The 19,560-nt window shown below is 36.9% G+C and overlaps 1 protein-coding gene across 1 annotated transcript; it reads right to left on the reverse strand.

Moving 5' to 3' along the window:
* Nucleotides 1-270: 270 nt before the first annotated feature.
* LOC137807011 (uncharacterized) lies at nucleotides 271-10,909 on the reverse strand. The gene is made up of 13 exons (XM_068607425.1): nucleotides 10,536-10,909; nucleotides 10,108-10,294; nucleotides 9,133-9,205; nucleotides 3,812-3,962; nucleotides 3,500-3,609; nucleotides 3,195-3,335; nucleotides 2,970-3,111; nucleotides 2,745-2,888; nucleotides 2,162-2,322; nucleotides 1,985-2,059; nucleotides 1,607-1,745; nucleotides 816-1,085; nucleotides 271-657 (listed from the first exon to the last, which is right to left on the reverse strand). Exons 1-13 carry the CDS (start codon nucleotides 10,818-10,820, stop codon nucleotides 508-510), a joined length of 2,028 nt encoding a protein of 675 aa, XP_068463526.1. The 5' UTR covers nucleotides 10,821-10,909; the 3' UTR covers nucleotides 271-507.
* Nucleotides 10,910-19,560: the final 8,651 nt, after the last annotated feature.

A 19,560-nucleotide genomic window follows, 5' to 3' on the forward strand; every position in this document is an offset into this window, starting at 1 on the left:
GGTCACTTATCTCACTTGCATAATGCATTACAACAATCAACCGAAATTTTAATAATTTTATTTATTTAATATTTTCATTCACATTTCAATACTTTTATTTTCACGTTAATGATATTATGGGCATTATAATTTAAAACTATTTTCTGATATTGTAAAATTTATTGAAAGAAAAATGTCTTCAATTTTATACAACAAATTTTACTTTGAAATTAAAATTAAGAAACATTTGGAAAAAAAGTGGAATTAAATTCTTAATAAATTAACGGTGAATTATGTAATGAGTAAAAATAACTCCTACTCAAGGATAAAATTAAATTTATAAAAGTGAATAATTACAGATCAGAAAAAATATTTTCAATTTTATAAAATACATAAAATTAAATTAAAAAAAAACGTTCTTCATGAAATACCTTCCAGGCTTCCACTTATATGATGGTGGAAGGAACGGCTCAAGATTCATTACCATCCCAGTGCCACCTTCATTTATACAACATTGAGCATTCAACATTATTCACACTTGTATGCACGAGTGATTTCCCACGAAATTGTGTCGTCTGGCGAGAATTCACCGATCACACAACCATCTCGCTTACACTTTACCAAAGCAACCATAAACCTCTCATTTCCTAACGACGAAGGATACATTAATTGCTCTTCCTGAAACCAAAAATAATGTGTTCTTTGAGAATCAAATAAGTGTTTTAATACAAGTGATGTTAGTTAGCATTGCTTAAGCTCACAATTCGCGATTTCTTACATTATCTAAACTCAACTTTGGTTGCAATGGCTAAGGGATATGAAGTTTAAGATGTTACCTCGGGAAGTTCATAAAACTCCTCAGGAGCTATCTGCAACAAATCCATAGCAGTTTGACCTGTACACCATGCTAGAATTTTCGCACCCTCACCCGCTAGAGTAATTTTCAGATGAAAAGTGCGTACCAACGTAGCATCAGAAATTGTACGACAAAAGCAGCATTTCACCGATCCATCAGGCATGTTGTTCACAAAATGACCACATAGAGAATGTGAAAATCTTGTATTAACGTAATAATACTCAATTGGATCAAGAGAGACTCGGCATACCTTCAACAATATTAAGGAAAATTATCAGAATTTGTAGATAAACAATTAAATAACGGAGATACTGTAAAAGGCATGGAAAGATTCAGAACCGTAATTCAACACAAAGTTTTTGGCTATAATAATAAAGCGGTATATTATTTATGTAATCCTACTATTTTTAATGTCTTGCTTTATATATTTTATAGAACAATAATTCGTAAACACCATCCAACTACGAACACTCGAGGAACATGTCAATAACCTCTCGTATTTCACTCATTAGGGCTGAGCACATGCATTAAGTAACAAGGAATATTGAGGTCGAACAATATACGTAGCTAAGGTTATTGCAAGATGTTTTATATAAGTAAATAAAAAATATTTTCTGTATATAGTATCATGTTGCAACGGCTATAATTAATTATTTGTCAGAAAATTGTAAACAGAAGACACCAGTGACAAGAATAAGACGTCGTAATAATTGAAACATGACAGAAAAAAGTCAAATAGACATTAAAATAATGCTGATACATTATTCTTACTTGTGTATAGGTAGTCTGGTCAGAAATATCAGAGAGTTGCGATAGCTTATGAAGGCAAGATGAGTAGATCAATGCTGGTAAGCAACTGAGATTAATGAAAGAAGCTCCAATACCATTCTCAAACCATAATACTTCCAGACTGTCAATCAGAAACATTCAATTGTATTGCGCGATTATGCGGATACAACCACAAAAACGGATTAATACAGGTAGATGAAACAGGTAGAGCAGACAATATGATCGAAAGGTATACTAGGCAAGAATTTAAAGTATTGAAAGACTTTAATTTTCTGTCAATTTTCACAATTGTTTTTCTCATGTGGTGACTGGTCATGTGCATTAGTTTTTAATTTTAACTTTGAACTTGGATGTGCTCACCATTTTTGTTTTGACATTGAGCATGTCAAGCCAGATATGAATACAGTGTGACCGAGACTCACTCTTCCCAATGACCTGAGATATATATTATAAGAATATAAGGATGGACAGCGCAAAGAAAATAATATTAAGAACTGCAAAGAAACATTTACATGGTTTCCTTATACTGTTCAGTACCAAAATCTCGCAAAATGAAGCTTTGTCCAAATTTCTCCTCTTTCATCTGCGATTCTTAAAGAGAAAACAGTTTCTTTGTTATTTTCTTCTTTGATAATATCTGTAACAACACCATAGAGACTGATGCCAGTCATCTTGTCACGAAGGTCGACCACAAATGACTGCAAAACTTCACACATGTAATAAAGTTAGGTAATCAACCAAAAGATACACAAGCACACCTTTTGCAGCAGTACACATAAGATAGTGCGGAAATATTAAATATGAAAGAGAACAGCTACGAACACATTTTTTCAGTGCATCCTTTAGTATTATTGGCCCATACAGGGAAAATTTTATATACGTTCCACTGAATACTTAATCAATAGAGACCTACATAATTTATCGGGCAACACAAATTTCGCGTAATAAAGGGTGTCAAAATCGTGTTGCTAAACTAAAGCCAATAATAAAATCAAACACCGGTTATTGGCAGGCTTCCAATATAAATTAGCGATATAGCTATTAAGATTAAGAGCAAATAGAAAATAAGGAAAAACTATCCTTTAATGTACTTTGGAGAGGAGGTAGCGAGAGAACTCACCCGAAAAGGATAATTTCTGAAATCAATGGTCCCCTGAGAATCACGGGGCAGGCTAACTTGAGAAACCTGGAGATCTTGACTGGGATTACAAGAACCCAAGGGCCGTGAACCATGAGGGCGATTTGGAGTCAATGTTACGCACACCTAATTGGCATTGCTGTTAATATTTTCTCCTTTTGACAACTACAATAGTTTATGTCGTCAATACAGAAATCCATAAATCACCTGTTCTTCACGTTGAATATAAGGCACCAAATATAATTGTGTTTCGGTTCCGTATTCGAGACAAAAACCTTCCCTTGTCTCGACATCACAGTCCTCTGAACTAGCAACATATGGTTTGTCCATGGCAAGCATGCTTCCCACTCTGTACACTCCCAAAAAATGAATGTTATACAAGCATGAAAAGAACTATTCAACTTCAGAAGTCTGACCACTGCAAGAATTCACCTGAAAAGATTGGCCAGGAGAATCTGCTCACCCCATAAGAAAAACTTTATTACGACACCATCACTGTCAACAAGAATAATCTGTTTTTTTTGTAAGATTCCATACTTCCCTTGAACTTCCGAAGATTCGATCTTTTCAATCCTATAAATCAATATAAGAAAATATTGATGTAGTAAATACTTTTAAGCTGCACTTGCACATTTGTACAAAAAGTAAAATCAAGCATGGTATTTTATCATCGCACAATGTAAAAATATAACACCACATTTTTTGAATAAACAGATCAATAACTGCATGTAGTTTACCGGGCATAAAGTGAATACGAAGTCCCACCGTTCACTGCATCAAGAGAAATTGAAGAGAAAGAGTCTGAACAAAACTGAGCTCCTAGTAGCATTGCATCATCATCCTTATTCTACGGATTTGAAGAAAATGAAAGAATTACCATCACGAAAACTTGACCTGAATCTCATCTTTTAGGTGTAGCACAAACACCGAAAGGTAGAAGTAGTGTCCAGAAAACATTATTTGTTCCGAACTCGAACTACTTTCATATGCAACTACAATGATCCAATCAAATACCACAAATTCATATTGAGACCAACTTTGACCGTTACCTCGTCCAATAGAATCACAAGATACTCTGTTGGCAAAAGACGTACACGTCCAGAACCTCCAGTGGCAGTTCGGAGGTAGCAGCAACCAGTGAGAAAAATCTCCCTTCCTCGCTTGAGAATTCCGTTCTGCAGGCCTGCTAAGTCACAGAATCTGCAGGACAAAATATGATACAATATTAAATGAAATTGCAAATAAAGATGCCAATGTTTTGATTTCGAATTACTCGCTACATATTTCAAACTGAAAAGAGGAGCTAAATCCAAACTCAATACTTGTATTTTGTGCAAATATTTTAAATAAATGTAAGTTGTTCCCGCCGGTTGACCTAAACGTCTTTGTGCGCTTCTGATAACTTCGTGTCCGAGAACCCTCCGTTCCTACGTTCCTTTCCTCCGATGGAATCACCTGAAACAAAGAGACAAAGGGCGCCCTCACAGCCGTTTGCGCTCAAGTCAAACTCTCGGACAATGAAACACCAAAACTCTTAACTCTGAGAGCACTATGTGTGTTCTCTCTTTCTATGTTACTTCTCTTAGAAATGCGTAATGCGTACTAACGAAAGCGTACCAGTTGGTACACAAGCCCCCCAGTCTCGAGCTGTCAACTTCTTCAGCAAAGAGACTACGGCCTGGCCCTACCGTCCTACGTGGCTTCTTCATGTGACAGGACATGTGCAGTGCACCGAAGTGACGCTTTCCTGTTCCTGCCTTGATCAGCACACACGTGTCTTAATCCAACGATTAGGACTTAATGAGTTTACGTTAAGCGTTTCAAAAACGCACGCTTCATGCACTGTTTCATCATTTGAAACTTCTCTCGCACTCTTCATCTTCACCCTCAAGCTCTCTGGTTTCCTCTTTTCACAAAAATCAAAACTTTCGCTCATCAATAATCAAAGGTATAATTTTTCTCCATTGATTGCTCTTTACTTCTGATTTTGCGCATTGATAACTGTCTGGGTCTGTTTAAACTTCCGCATTTTAAGTTTTCTTCTACATCTCCTACGTTCCTCTGTTTTCTGAGTTTTCCTACGAGGGTAGGGTTTTCTGGGTTTCTTTAGTTTCACACCATAGCCCCCCCTTGCTTAACCTTTGCTTTCTTATTTTCCTTGCTTTTCCTAGCTTCCTTCATCATGGCACGAACGAAAGTCATCGCCAACCCTCCTCCACCTAGCGTCAACTACAAGCCTTTATACCCTTGGGCCTCCGACGAGCTCCTTGCCGAAACCTCCTCCCTCACCTCTATTGCGGACTAGAGGGCACACTTGGACAGCGAGCCTGACTTCAAGGGTAAGGCGTTCGGGAGAGAGTGTGACGCTTATATCTCGGTTCGTCCTTGCGTAGAGGGTGAACCCGTGTGCGTGGACAGTCACGCCAACGAAGGTGAACCCTTCTTCTTCTACTAGACTGTCTTCAAGCGCATTAGGCAGCGCCTTCCCTTCAACAGCTTCGAAAGGGAGTTAACTGAAATAAACATTGCCCCTCCCCAACTGCATCCCAACAGCTGGGCCTTCATCAAGGCCTTCTCCATTCTTTGTAATTACTTTGGTCATGCCCCTCCGTAGATGTTTTCCTCCATTTCTTTGAGGCCAAAAACCCAGGGAAAAACCTTTGGGTTAGCTTCAGCGGGGTGATAGGAAGAGGCATCCTTACCCTGTTCCAACAGTCTTACAAGAGGTTTAAGGGGAAATTCTTCAGGGTGTGCTGCTCCGAGCACGACCACACCGCCCTAGACGGATTTCCCTTGTACTGGGTGGGGAAGTTAAAACTCAAGAAAGCCAAAACCTTGGATGAGCTTTCTTCTGCCGATCGCAGGGTGACAGAAAGAGTCATCCTCACCTTGTTCCAGCAACCTTACAAAGGGTTCAAAGGGAAATTCTTCAAGGTGTGTTGCTCTGAGTACGACTGCACCGCGCTAGATGGATTCCCCTTGTACTGGGTGAAGTAATTGACTCTTAAGAAAGTCAAGACCCTCGATGAGCTATCCTCTGTTGATCGTGAGGTATGCCAAGTGTTGGCTAGCCTCGGGACGATCTTCAGCTCCGTAGAGCTCATCAAGAACGAATACAGCCCAACTAGGCTTGCTGGCTATATTGGTATAGAAACTCGTTCCTGATCTTCCTTACAACACTACTCCGCTTTCTCTTATCTGTTAACTCATACTTGCACTGATTTTCTAATTCTTCTCTATTTACTAAACTCTTACCTCTTTCCAATTCTGACGCAAGCATGGTGCTGAACGAGGAGAAGAGGGCAAGACTAGCTGAGGTCTTGGCCCTTCGTGAAGAGGTTGTTGTTGATGTAGGTGCCTCAGCGCCTTCCGCTCCACCTACCAACCAAGTTGTTCCATCCCCTCCCCCCTTAGCTCCCATCGCCGCGGTCCTCTTGCCAACTGTTAGGGCCTCTCCAACGCCAACCCCCCTTGAGAAGGGCAAAGGGGTGGTGGAAATTGTGTCTGACGACGAAGAGGACACCACAGAAGGCCTTGTCTTTAAGAGACACAAGGCCGCGACAACAGCCACCTCCCATTCCTCCTCAGCTAGGCGTCATGCCTCGTTTAAGGATCACCCACCTAGCGCCTCCTCCCCCCAAGGCCCCCTTGCGCTCGAGGGTGGCGGCGAGAGCGTACCTGAACCGGCCCCTACTCCTGAACTCCCCCCTAGTCCTTCAACAAATCCTTAAGAACTACCAGAAAGGGGCTACAGGAAACTCCTCCGACGAGGTGGTGCGGGAGAACTTGGCTCTTGGCCTTGGCGAGTTCCTTGCCCTAGCTGACGCCTTCTCCCACAAGGCAGAGTCCAAAGCAAAAGGGTAGTTGGCCTTGGCTGAAGAACTGTCTCTGGTGCGGGAACAACTAGCCCAACAAACTCAAGTTTTCACCAACTGTAAGACTGCATTAAACCAGGAGTTTGAGTGCCCTCTGACAAGCCGAGCTTGAAGCTAACAAGAAGCTCCACGACAAAGGCCAAGAGTTCACCACTCTGATGGGCAAAGTCGTGCCACTACGCGTCCAGGTGATGGAACTAGAGGAGGAGGTCGCGACCAACAAAGCTAGAATGACCAAACTTGAAGAGCGGGCCACGGACCGAGAGGTGCAGCTGGGAAAGGTGGAAGCTGAACTTGCCAAAGGGTCAAGGCAAAACTAGCTACTCAAGCTGAAGCCTTTGAGAAAGCCAAAACAGAGTTCATCGATGACGTTGTTGACGCTTATGCCGCAGGGTTTGAGGACGCTCTAGCTCAGGTTGCTTGTAAGCATCCCGAGATGGACGTCTCCCCTTTCGCCACGTCGAACCGTGTCGTAGATGAGCAGATCGTGTCAAGGCGACCTCAAAAGGAACTTCCTTAACCTCTGACCTTGAAACTGTGTACTCCAAAACATTTATAATTTTAATACAACTCGCACCTTACTTTACTTGCTTTATTTATCTTTGTTTGTTGAGGACTATGTCTTTAACTTGTCGCTCTTACTAACAGCATTCTGATACTAACACCATACGACGTCCTTGACAAACTTTAAAACTTCGAACTTTAGGTAGCACGCTTTCTCACCCTCTGCCTTAACTGCTTAACAACCTGTGATGGAAGTGAGCATGCGTGAACCTTCAACTGGCCTTGCCTCAACTTCTTGTTTAGACAAGGAAAACTCCTTTGCTGATACTTACTCCTACTTTGCGGTCTCAAGGTGTCTAGCCTCAAGGCGCGTCACTAGTCTCGTCTTCGCTCAGAGACAAAGGAGGACGTAACTGGTCGAACCCGGTTGTTCGTACTTGGTGTCCATGCTCGAGGAGGAGGCGTTCCGAAGGAAGCTGTCACTCCCTCTTGAGGTGTCTAAACACCAAGACGACCGGTGCACTTGGTGCCCACACTTGAGGAGGAGGCATCCCAAAGGAAGCTACCACCCCTCTCAAAGGTGTCTAAACACCAAGACGACCGATGCACTTGATGCCCACGCTCGAGGAGGAAGCGTCCCGAAGGAAGCTGCCACTCCCTCTCAAGGTGTCTAAACACCAAGGCGACAGTTCATCACCGGCTGAACCTTGCTGCTCGCACTTGGCACCCACGCTTTGAGGGGGAGGCGTCCCAAAGAAAACTGTCACTCCCTCTCGAGGTGTCTAAACACCAAGGCGACGGGTTCGTTACTGACTGAACCTTGTTGTTCGCGCTTGGCGCCCACACTCGAGAAGGAGGCATCCCAAAGGAAGTTGCCACTCCCTCACGAGGTGTCTAAACACCAAGGCGACAGGTTTGCCCCTACATTGTACAGAAAATTCGAAAATACGTGTACTTCAAATGTTGCACTCCGACGCTCAAGTCAAACTCTCGAGCAATGAAACACCAAAACTCTTGACTCTGAGAGCACTGTGTGTGTTCTCTCTCTCTCTCTGTTACTTCTCTTAGAAATGCATAATGCGTACTAACGAAAGCGTACCTTGTTATGTTCGTTGTTACCCCTTATATACCTTTCAGTGTCTCTGCCCCTCTTGCTAACTATGGCTTAAGCATACTGTAGGCACGCCTTAACGACACTATCACCCAGTCTTAGGACCATCTTAGTGCGTAAGGCTACCTTGCCAAAGCGCATCTGGCGCGGGATGACCACTTGGGTGCCGACTCATGCGCCCAATCTCTGGGGTCATCCACCCTGGGCGTTCCCTGCCTCATTCACGTTCCATGCATGTAGATCACCCCTGGGACGTGACCCTAACGAGTCGTCTCTTTCCAGTGGCTCTTTGATGGTGGTGCGCACTACCGCGTTCCCCACACCCCATGCACGGATCCCTCGTGATCTGGGCCTCTCCTTACTGGTAACTGGGATGTGGCTTGGAAACCACCTTTTTTGGTCCATCTTTACTGTTGGGTTGCCGAGGCCCGAGACCTCCACGCCCTGCCTCAACACCCCCCCCTCCTCGGCTCCCCTTACCCGTGAGCCTAGCAAGACTCTGCCCTGTCCTGCTGACCCTCTAGCGGACCCAACCTCCGGGGCCCCACTATGACTTTGGTAAATGCCCGTACATAAGGCCATGGAAACTTTAAAAGCTTTTAAATCGATAAACAATGGAAAGAACAAACAGTCCAAAGACTGAATATCTTCTTAAACATCATTACTTTCAGATTGTCTAACGATGCACTTAAATAAAAAATAAAAGTACCAAAGTTTTAAGTACTTTATGTTTCCATTGTTTTCAGTAGCAAGAGAAACAAACCATGTAAAGTGAACTAAATAGAAAAGCCAGCTGTCGGTGCAGGCATAGCGTAAATTTTATTTACAATGCACCAAATTACAAAATTGAATCAGACCTTGATTTGTTTAATTCAATTACCTGCGGTGTAGGTAGAGATCTATGGTATTGGAGCTCCAATAATCCCCTAACATAAGCATGTGGATGTCTGTGCCTGCAGATGGCAAGCATCAATCATTACAAAACAAAATTAAATACAGGAATCAATGGGTGAGTGGGAACATAAATTTGACTAGAAATACCTGTGTTTCTAACTTAAACTGAATGTTCTAGTTCTCATCCTTCTTGATTAGAAGAATTGGATTTGATTTAAAAAAATTTTAAAAAAAAGAATCAATGGGTGACTGTGGGCTCTATCAGAAATCAAACTTTTGAAAATAGCAATTAAGAGTGTGGTATCCATTTTACTGACCTCTCCAAAAGTTAAACCAAATAACTTTCTACTAGACTTAAAGTGGGGTAAAATATCAAAACCGATTCCTATTTGTAAATATTTAACGGATTAATTTTATTCAAAAAATACTTAATTTTAACAAATGGCAAAGTTTGTTGTATGTTTTATTAGTATTTCAAAAAGGTTAACATTTTTATTTAATTATTTACAAATTTATTTTAAACTAATATTCATAATTTATTAAAAACTGATAATTTTCTTATATTTAATGTTTTTGGCTTGGTCATTTAAATTTGGTCCCTCCTTATCCTTAATCTGACTTGGTTTTAGGAACATTCTTTATTATTATAAACATTTATATTAGAGAAGGTGTTTGCAGAGTTCTCTCCCACATCTTTTCACTCTCCTTCTTGAGTTATTTTCATTAAAAACTAGTAGTTTTGCTGTCTCAAACTATCATTGGGAAGAACAAATTATATCGTGGAGACGTGTACATCGCACTAACAATTCCTTGGAAACTGTGTTAGTTCATGCACATCAGGTTAACTTTGTTCTGGATCACTCTGAGTTCGTCATTCAGACTGCAAGAACAACAATCTTCACACTCGTTCGTTCCCATCATTAAAATGTACACGGGAAAAAATGCTTTAATTTCAAAGTACCTGGGAGCACAAATGCATCAATGATAACAGCCTCGAGAACACTGCTCAAGGACAGGAAGTTCTTTTCGTATATGGAATCAATAGTAACAGTGTTCGGAAGCTTTGTCCTCCGATTATTCTTCTTGAGGTATTGGATTATTTCTAGACTCTTCTCCGGAACCCCAACCCTGCGTTGCTCACTCCACATCTTCAAAACAGATCAACAATAAGAAAAGTGGCGAAAAACAGCAAAAATCGAACTAAACTCAACACCACGCAAAAGTAACAGCTAAACTCTCTTCGAAAACAGCAATTGCTACATAACCAATCTACTTCCAAAAGAGAAGAACGAAACCGAGTACAAAACCCTAACTAATCAATTTCGTAGTCTGTGCACTGGGGAAATCGCATCCAAACAGATAAGAAATGGACGAGAGAGGGTGATGTACCTGAGAGAGTTCAGAGAGCAAGATCGCGGGAGTGACTCCGCTTGAATAAGCAATGCAAGTCTTCAGAATACGAGAAACGATCCAACTCCACCCAAGTCCAGCGGAACCCTCGTCGTCTCTGTTAGCATCGCCTTCTAGCGATAATAGTTCAGATCTTGCGTGTTCAACAAATTTTAGAAAGGGGTCTTGTTCTTCCTCCTCCTTTTCTTGATCTTCTTGGCAAAGGTATACGCCCATGGCAGAATCTAACTTACTGCTGAAGCAATGATGATCGCGATGCTCCATTCTCGAGTAACTGACTTTTCAGATGCAGAAAGTGGTAACGAGAGGTCTCTCTGAAACGCTTATTTAGCGGCTTGGCGCCGTTTTCAATTGAAAATGCTCCTTTTGTAAATAGGTTTTCTACTTTTTGGCGGGCAATACTTTATTGGGCTAATGTACGGCTTTAGGGCCCAAATATTGTACAGTCTGGCCCAAAAAATAAAGAAACGGCTGGTTTAGTGATGATGGGCTCCATTCTTTTACGTGAAGGATATTTTTTTATACACCCCGTAAAACTCATCATGCACTCTTTTTAAACTAAAATTGATTCGTTATACCGACTAGGCCATGAGATTTTACCTGATTCGATCCAGTCGAGTTAACATAGTTTTGTTTCTAGTTGTTTGGGACAATGATTCTTAAATATATATTTTCTATAACAAATATTTTTTTTTAGAGAATTTGAAATGTTTCATAAAAAAACATATCTTATTTTATAAGAAATTGAAATTTTAGTATTTTGTTAGAATAATTGTATTATTTTAAATTAGAAACTTTTAAATTCCACATAAAAAACAAGATTTTTTTTTAAATTCATGTTTTTTCTCATTTTCTCCTTAGCATGATTTTGATTAATGCGTCATTATTAGCTAGACTGAAATGAAAACATTCAAAATAAGTACCTTTTAGTTTATATTGATTAGAATTTTTGTATTCAATTCACGCTCATAAGAATTATTTTGTAATTTGAGTTCTTAGAATTTATTTATTTTTTTAACGTAGATCGCTATTGTTTTTATGCTCAATATTAGTTATGATTTTATCATTCAATGTCGAGGAGAATATTTTTTCAAGAGTATGAATTATATTTTTTTTTTAATTGACACTAGAGATTATTTCTATCGTCAATACAAAATATTATTCATTATTAATAATTTTCTGAGGATTTTTTTATAATGTTAAATATTTTTTTACTAAATCATTAATTAACTAAAAACAATCTTGATACGTCAATCATGAATTTTTTTTTAAATACCATTAACAACTTTTGACAAAAAAAATAAAACATTAACCAATATCAACTAAAAAAATCATCAATATTAATAATTTTAAATTATTAATAAATATTTAATATTTTATTAGTAATTGAAATATTTTATTTGACTAAATAAAATAAAATTTATTAAATTTAATTTTCATAAAATATTTAAAAATAAAAAATAAAAGATCAAATTGAATATATTTAAATGTTTTAGAAATTATGTAATTTTTCATCCAAACACAGATTAAACTATGATACGATTATTTTTTTAAAGCGATAGTCAGACTATTTGACGAAGGCTTTTAGTCAAGGATTATGAAACACATCGAATAAAAAAAAAGAAAACTAATTCAGAGGTTCATCACCAAACTATTTTTTTTATATAAATTGAAATTTCCCATCATTAAAATCTATATAATTTATTCTCAATGTTCGTATTATTTATATAATTAATATATGCATCAATAATAGTCGACGATATAACACTTTATTTTTATCATTACTTGTCTTGTCATGTTTTCGTCTTATATATCAGATCTTATCTGGTGCTAAGCCTCTAACGGAATCTGATGATTGAGTATATTATAAGAGAGAGAGAGAGATACAGAAAAAAAATTGTGTATATATACTTTTTGAATGTATGCGAGGAAAGAAGTATACGAAAAGAAAAAATAATAATATACAGTGATGAAAATAACTATACAAAAAGAAAAAGAAAAAAAAATAAAAATAAAAAATAAAAATAAAAAATATATATATATATATATGTATGTATATAGTGATGAATACTACGATAAAATAAATAAAAATGAGATATATGACTAAATATTAAGAACTCAAAAATGTATCTTGTTTATCTTGAATAAGCCTTTTTTTACGTATAAAATTAGGAAATGGAATAAGCAATCTTTCTATTTTCAGCAACAGGTAAGAGGGAAAAAATCTATTTATAAAATTGAAAAAAGTGTAACACTGTGCCACTTTGTTAGGTATATTTTTTGAATTTCTATTTGATGATAAAAGAAGTATAATGATATTCACTGTTTATTGAAAATAATATTATTTTACGTGTATTATTATGATTCTATATGTAACTTTCAGATGCATTTTATGTGTAGCGGGTTCACTTTTATTGTTTTTCTGGTATATAGATAAGAAAAAAATGGGTTGCACGCTGCTTATTACCACTTATTATATCAAATATTATTTCTTAAGTTTCTAATTAAATTAAATATAATAATAAGATATGCAGGTATATTTGAAGGAATATTTTGCTCATTGAACTAACTTAATTTTTTAAAATTAAAAATTTCCATCATTAATATTTTTATATTTTAATTGTTCACAAAATAATTCTTTTGTTAAATATTTTCTAAATTTATACATTTTGATACTTCATGAATATATTTTCTAAAAAGTGCCATACTCAACAAACACATTAACATCTACACAATGTTAGAAATATAGTATAAAACTTATAAAAAAACATAAAAAAAAATGTTTGTTAGAAATCTCTTTATAAATAAAGATATTTTATAGTAGAATTTTTTTATTAGAAAAAAAATAATAAAAAAAATATTTTAGAAATACTTCAACCCTTAATAAAAAGCTAAAAGCACCATCATACAAAAAAAATAATGGATTACACTACTCAAATTGAAGAGACAATTTCTTATATACAACAGCTAATTTTATAAAGTTGAGTTGTCCTTAAAATTCACATTTATGTATCAGAATCATTTAGAATTTTTTTCAATAGTGCTTATCAAATCAGTCACTCAAATCACCCATAATATATTACCCATAATATATAGTCTTAAATCGATTAAGATAAAAACATTTTATATGATAAAAATATTCTATAATATAATATAGTATGAATCCAAACATTACTTTTTAAACCAATTTTAATAAAATTTAGGTAAAATTAAAGTGCAACTCTTATTAATTCTTTATCACCAAATGTAAATAAATAAAAAGAGTTAAAACGTTTCGAATTCTGATTGGAGCGACAGATAGAAATAGACAAGACGCTGAAATATTCAGATATAATGCAGGATGTAATTTCAGAAATACATGCATAATTTCTACAACCTCTTGATTAGAATGCACAATAGTCAAACTCCTTATAAATGGTTTAGAAAACCCTTTTCCTTTCTGTAAACCATAATAAGAAAACTTGAAGAGATGCAAAACTCTTAAAAGGAAAATAAAATAATGGAATCTGACACTGCCATACCTCATGTTTCTCGATATTTTCCATCAGTAGGGTTTTTTCACGTCCAAAGTGGGCTTGTGACAGTGTTTGCTCCATCAGACATTAGAAGGACAAAGCAATTATAAGTTGAACGACTAAAAGTAAGAGAAACAGTGGTGATAAGAAACGGGGAATATATGCACAGGGTATACCACTGTGATTTAACTATATTCCTTGTTTGGCAGTGGCTGCCTCTTCACGTGGTTTCTTCAACAAAGGTTCCTGGTTTGCCTCCTCTCATGGAAGTACCTAGTCATAATAACCACAATAATTTAACATAATTCAACCTTCAGAAGAATATACTTAATAACTTTAATATCACTTCAATTCTTCTACCGTTAAATGAATACTTGTGTGTATTTCCAAGAAAAATAAAATATATAGGTACTTCCAAGGAAAGAGCATTAACATGTTGAGCTTGATTCAATTAGCTCGAGCCCAGGTTTTCGTATTGGAGGAATTTAAGCGAAGAGTTTGAGAGTTGTATATTGGATGAAGATGAATGAATTCAACAACATATTGAAAAAATAACCCTACAAAGTTATTGTTAAAGTTTTTAAAAAGGAGGTATAATGTAAAAAAAAAATTGAGTTATCTCATAAATCTTTCTAATTACTCGTAAGAGACAACATATTAACTGTTTTTTTGAAACAACAATGCCACCATTTTTGTCTTTTCTTCTTCTTGCAACATAGAGGAATGATATTGCCGGTATGAGATTATCAGTAATGATCTATAAGCTTCATATGCTTATATCTATATGGATTGTTAGAGTTCTGACATGAGTTATGTTCCTGCTAGGTTAAAAAATATATAGCTTGATAGAATAGCAATTGAGTGGCATGTTATGCGTAGGATCCGAGGTTCTCTCAGTGCCGTGGTCAGGCTAGGATAAGTAAAGAACAATTTAAATAGAAAAATTTGATAAAAAATTATATCATGACATAACTTTATCATTTATAAGTTGAAGAAACTCATTGAATAAGTAAACAAAAAAATTATATTTAGGTCACTAAAATTAAAAGAAAACTTAGTGTCAAAAAGAATTTTTTGTAAATTTTGTAAAAAAAATATTGTGATGGCCATATTAAGGAATATATATTTACCATTAATGTATATATTATGATTAGCTATGTAAATGCAAATCAGATCCCGTAACGTGGATATCATTAGTTTAATGTCTTGAGTTACGGAGATATTCTCTCCCTCCTGGTTAAACTTTAGTGTATATATGTCCATGTATGTATCAAGAATAATCACACACAAAATCAATTTTCTGATCATCAATTTCCAGTTTTACATCTTTTATATGGTATCATAGCGTCGATCCTGGTGCTTTGATGAAATCTTTCCCTATTTGTCAAAAACAGTCTGATCATGTCCAAAGACGCAGAAACCTCTGAAAACCATCCTCATGGATCCATCACATCCGTATTATGTCCATCATTCAGATAAATCCGGGCACATGCTCGTTCCAACAAAATTGAATGGGTCGAATTATTTATCTTGAAAGAAATCATTGACACATGCCCTCATCGCAAAGAAGAAGCTTGGCTTCGTCGACGACATGCTAGCAATGCCTTCACAAGTCAATAAGCCCCTTGAATTCGATCTATGGAATTAGTGCAATTCCATGATTCTCTCAAGGCTTATTCATAGATCATTCCAAGCCTCCAACAACATCGACCTATGGTATATGCGATTGGGCCACCCTTCCTCTACGCGTCTCAAACTCGCTTCCTCTATATTACCTTCAGTTGTTATTTCTGATCACAATAATTATAATGTTTGTCCTCAAGCAAAGCAAACAAGGTTACCTTTTCCCAAAAGTGAAATAAAAACTCATTCTTCTTTCGAGTTGTTGCATTGCGACATTTGGGGTCTACACAAAGTACCACACAAACAGGACATCATTTTTTTCTCACTATTCTAGACGACTTTACTAGGTGCACTTGGATTTTTCTCATGACTAAAAAATCACAAACATCACATCTCCTAGAATCGTTTATAACATTTTCTCAAAATCAATTCCATGCAACGATCAAAGTTTTTCGTGCTGACAATGGACTGGAATTCCTTTTTATGCAAGATTTCTTTCATAAAAATGGTATAGAACTTCAACGTACTTGCGTATACACGCTCCAACAAAATGGGGTGGTCGAATGTAAGCATTGAAATATCCTAAACATTGCACGTGCTCTTCTATTTCAATCACATATGCCACTTGAATTTTGGGGGGAATGTGCGTTAACGGCAATCCACATCATCAACCGCCTTCCATCACCACTTCTCAAAAATAAATCCCCTTTTGAATTGTTTTATCATCGACCTCCCTCACTTTCACACCTTAGAGTCTTCGGTTGCCTCAGTTACGCCATTGTTGTCCATCCCAAACAGAAGTTTGACTCCCGAGCTCGTCAATGTGTCTTCGTCGACTATCCCAATAATAACAAGGGGTATAAACTTTTCGACTTAGAATCCCACAACTTCATCATCAGTCGTGATGTTATTTTTCACCAAATCGTCTTCCCATTCCAACAACAAACTCAACCGTCATTTGCACCTCTGTCTTACCTAACTTAGCACTCGATCTACCCTCATCCTATCCGTCTATCCGAAACACGGAAACACATAATCCAGAACCAAATAGTCCTTCTGAACCTGTCACTGAACCTGACATTAATCATTCACCAATACTTACTCTAGCTCCTCTCACACGTCGCTCTGAACGCACCAAACACCTTCAGGCATGGCATAAAGACTACGTGGTTGACTCAACATCCACCTCAAGCACTAGGTATACACTCCATAATTTCCTTTCCTACTCACGCTTTTTCACTGCACAAAACACCTCTTTTGCTAATGTTTCAGAGACTAAAGAACCCACAACGTACGCTCAGGTTATTCTCAATCCAAACTAGCAGCAGGCTATGCACACGAGTTAAAAAACTTGCAACAGAATAATACATGGACAGTGGTGCCCCTTCCCATAGGTAAAAAACCCATCGGTTGCAAATGGGGCTTCAAAATTAAATATCGATCTAATGGGAGTATTGAGCGATATAAAGCACGTATCATAGCCAAAGGCTATACTCAAGTTGAAGGGATCGATTATCATGAGACATTCCCGCCTACTGCCAAGCGTAACATTTCGATGTTTAATCACTATTGTTGCAGCTCAAAATTGGTTTCTCCATCAGTTGGATGTACATAATGCCTTCTTACATGGCAGCTTACATGAAGAAATTTATATGGATTTACCACCCGGACTTTGTCGACAGGGGAAGACTGGTGTATGTTGACTCAATATCTCTTTACGGGCTAAAACAGGCTTCCAGAAATTGGTTTTCAACATTTTCATATGTCATTCAAAAGGATGGATACCAATAGTCAAAGATTGATTACTCCTTATTCACCAAACAACGAGGTTCTTCGTTCACTACATTACTTATTTACGTAGATGATATTCTATTAACTGAAAATGATCTACGGGAAATGAATCATCTTAAAGCATGTTTGCTTAAGTGTTTTTGCATCAAAGACCTTAGAGATTTGAGGTACTTTCTTGGCATTGAATTTTCAAGATCAAAATAGGGCATATACATGACTCAAAGAAAGTATGCCTTGGACATACTTCAAGATGTGGGACTTAGAAGTGCACGACCAGATAGTTTTCCAATGGAGCAATATTTAAAGTTGTTAACTGATGATGGTGAATTACTCTAGGAGCCTACTAACTACAGACGCCTCGTTGGTAAATTAATGTATCTCACTGTGACAAGGCCCGACATTGTTTATTCTGTTTGAACCTTGAGCCAATATATGCATGAACCCCGCAAACCTCATTGGGACGTGGCATTACATGTCCAACGTTATATCAAAGGGACACCAGGGCAAGGATTATTTTTTTCATCAAAGAACAACCTCACTTTAAAGGCATTTTGCGACTCCGACTGGGGTGGATGTTGTACTACATGAAGGTCTGTTACTGGATATTGTGTATTCCTTGGCACGTCACTCATCTCATGGAAGTTGAAAAAACAAACTAATGTTTCAAGATCTTCAACAGAGGAAGAATACAGGTCGATGACAAACACCTCTTTAAAAATTGTTTGGTTACGGTACATATTGCGGGATTTGAAGGTCTCTTGTGACGTTTCTATACCATTATTCTGCAATAATCAAGTTGCTCTTCACATTGTCGCTAATCCTGTGTTTCACGAGTGCACGAAACACATTGAGATAGATTGTCACATTGTGCAAGAGAAGTTGCAATCTGATATGATTAGCCCTTCATATGTGCCAACTCGACATCAATTAATTGACATATTTACAAAAACACTATGGAATGATCAATTTTTAACACTGCAACACAAGTTGGGAGTTTCCAACATACACTCACCAACTTGAGGGGGAGTATTAAGGAATATATATTTATCATTAATGCATAAATTGTGATTTTCTATGTAAACGCAAATCAGATCTAGTAATGTGGGTATCATTAGTTTAGTGCCTTTAATTACGGAGATATTATCTCCGTCCTTGTTAAACTTTATTGTATATGTTCATGCTATGTATGGAAATTATAAGCAAAAATTATGTCACTAGTGCAAATTGTGTTACTGATGACTGAAAACAACAACGATTTTTTTATCTTCTGATGATTTTATCATAAATATAATGATCTATACGACAACAACAGTTAAATAGGAATCGTTGTTGTAAAGAAAAACAATGAGACTAGTACTAAAAATCACCGTCATTCTATTTTATGGTGACAATTTTCATTTAATTGTTGTCATATAATTATTGTCATATAGGTAATTTTAAATCATTATTCTTCATTTTACCTTATGGTATGAATGAAAGTTTCTTCTTCTTATTTGTTGTTCATTCACTTGTGTTCCAATTGTGTTGTCATTGCGATCCTTCTTTCTCTTTGTCCCCCTCTTGTCGATATTTGTCGTTTGTGAGTTGTCTTGGAACGTCATGAAGGTGTTGTGTTGTCATAATTCCACTATCCTACGACATGGATCTTGCTGGCTCTGCCAGTAACCGATTTTCACCCCTTTTTAGTGTTGGTCAACAATCCTCACTCACTGTTAATCGCTCCTCAACACATGTCATTGCTCACTACTCACTACTATCTAGTTCATTTTCTTCCTCTAATTTTTTTTTTGTTTTTAAAAAATATATTAATTAGTTAATTATTTCTGAATTTTTTGTTTTTATATATGGATTGTTGTAGTGTTGAATTATTTGAACGCATTAGTGTTGGGTTTGGGGGTGTCTGACCCCAACAAAGTAAATTGTTTTAGTTTTGAGATAGTTTATGTTTTGTGCATTAAACTTATCAAAGTTTTGGTTGAAATAATAATTGTTTACTATACTTTAATTTGAATTGTTTTTTTGAATGCACAAATTTATTTTGCTTAGTTTGATATTGAAATTTCATTGTAGTTGTG

Source organism: Phaseolus vulgaris, chromosome 3 (assembly GCF_000499845.2).
Source record: "Phaseolus vulgaris cultivar G19833 chromosome 3, P. vulgaris v2.0, whole genome shotgun sequence".
Taxonomy (NCBI): domain Eukaryota; kingdom Viridiplantae; phylum Streptophyta; class Magnoliopsida; order Fabales; family Fabaceae; genus Phaseolus; species Phaseolus vulgaris.

Coding starts and splice junctions, on each gene's coding strand:
- LOC137807011 (XM_068607425.1), bottom strand. CDS start 10,820: ATGGAGCATCGCGATCATCATTGCTTCAGCAGTAAGTTAGATTCTGCC. Junction 9,206..10,107: donor TGATGCATTTGTGCTCCCAG/GTACTTTGAAAT, acceptor TGCCATCTGCAG/GCACAGACATCCACATGCTT. Junction 3,112..3,194: donor CTCCTGGCCAATCTTTTCAG/GTGAATTCTTGC, acceptor GGGAGTGTACAG/AGTGGGAAGCATGCTTGCCA.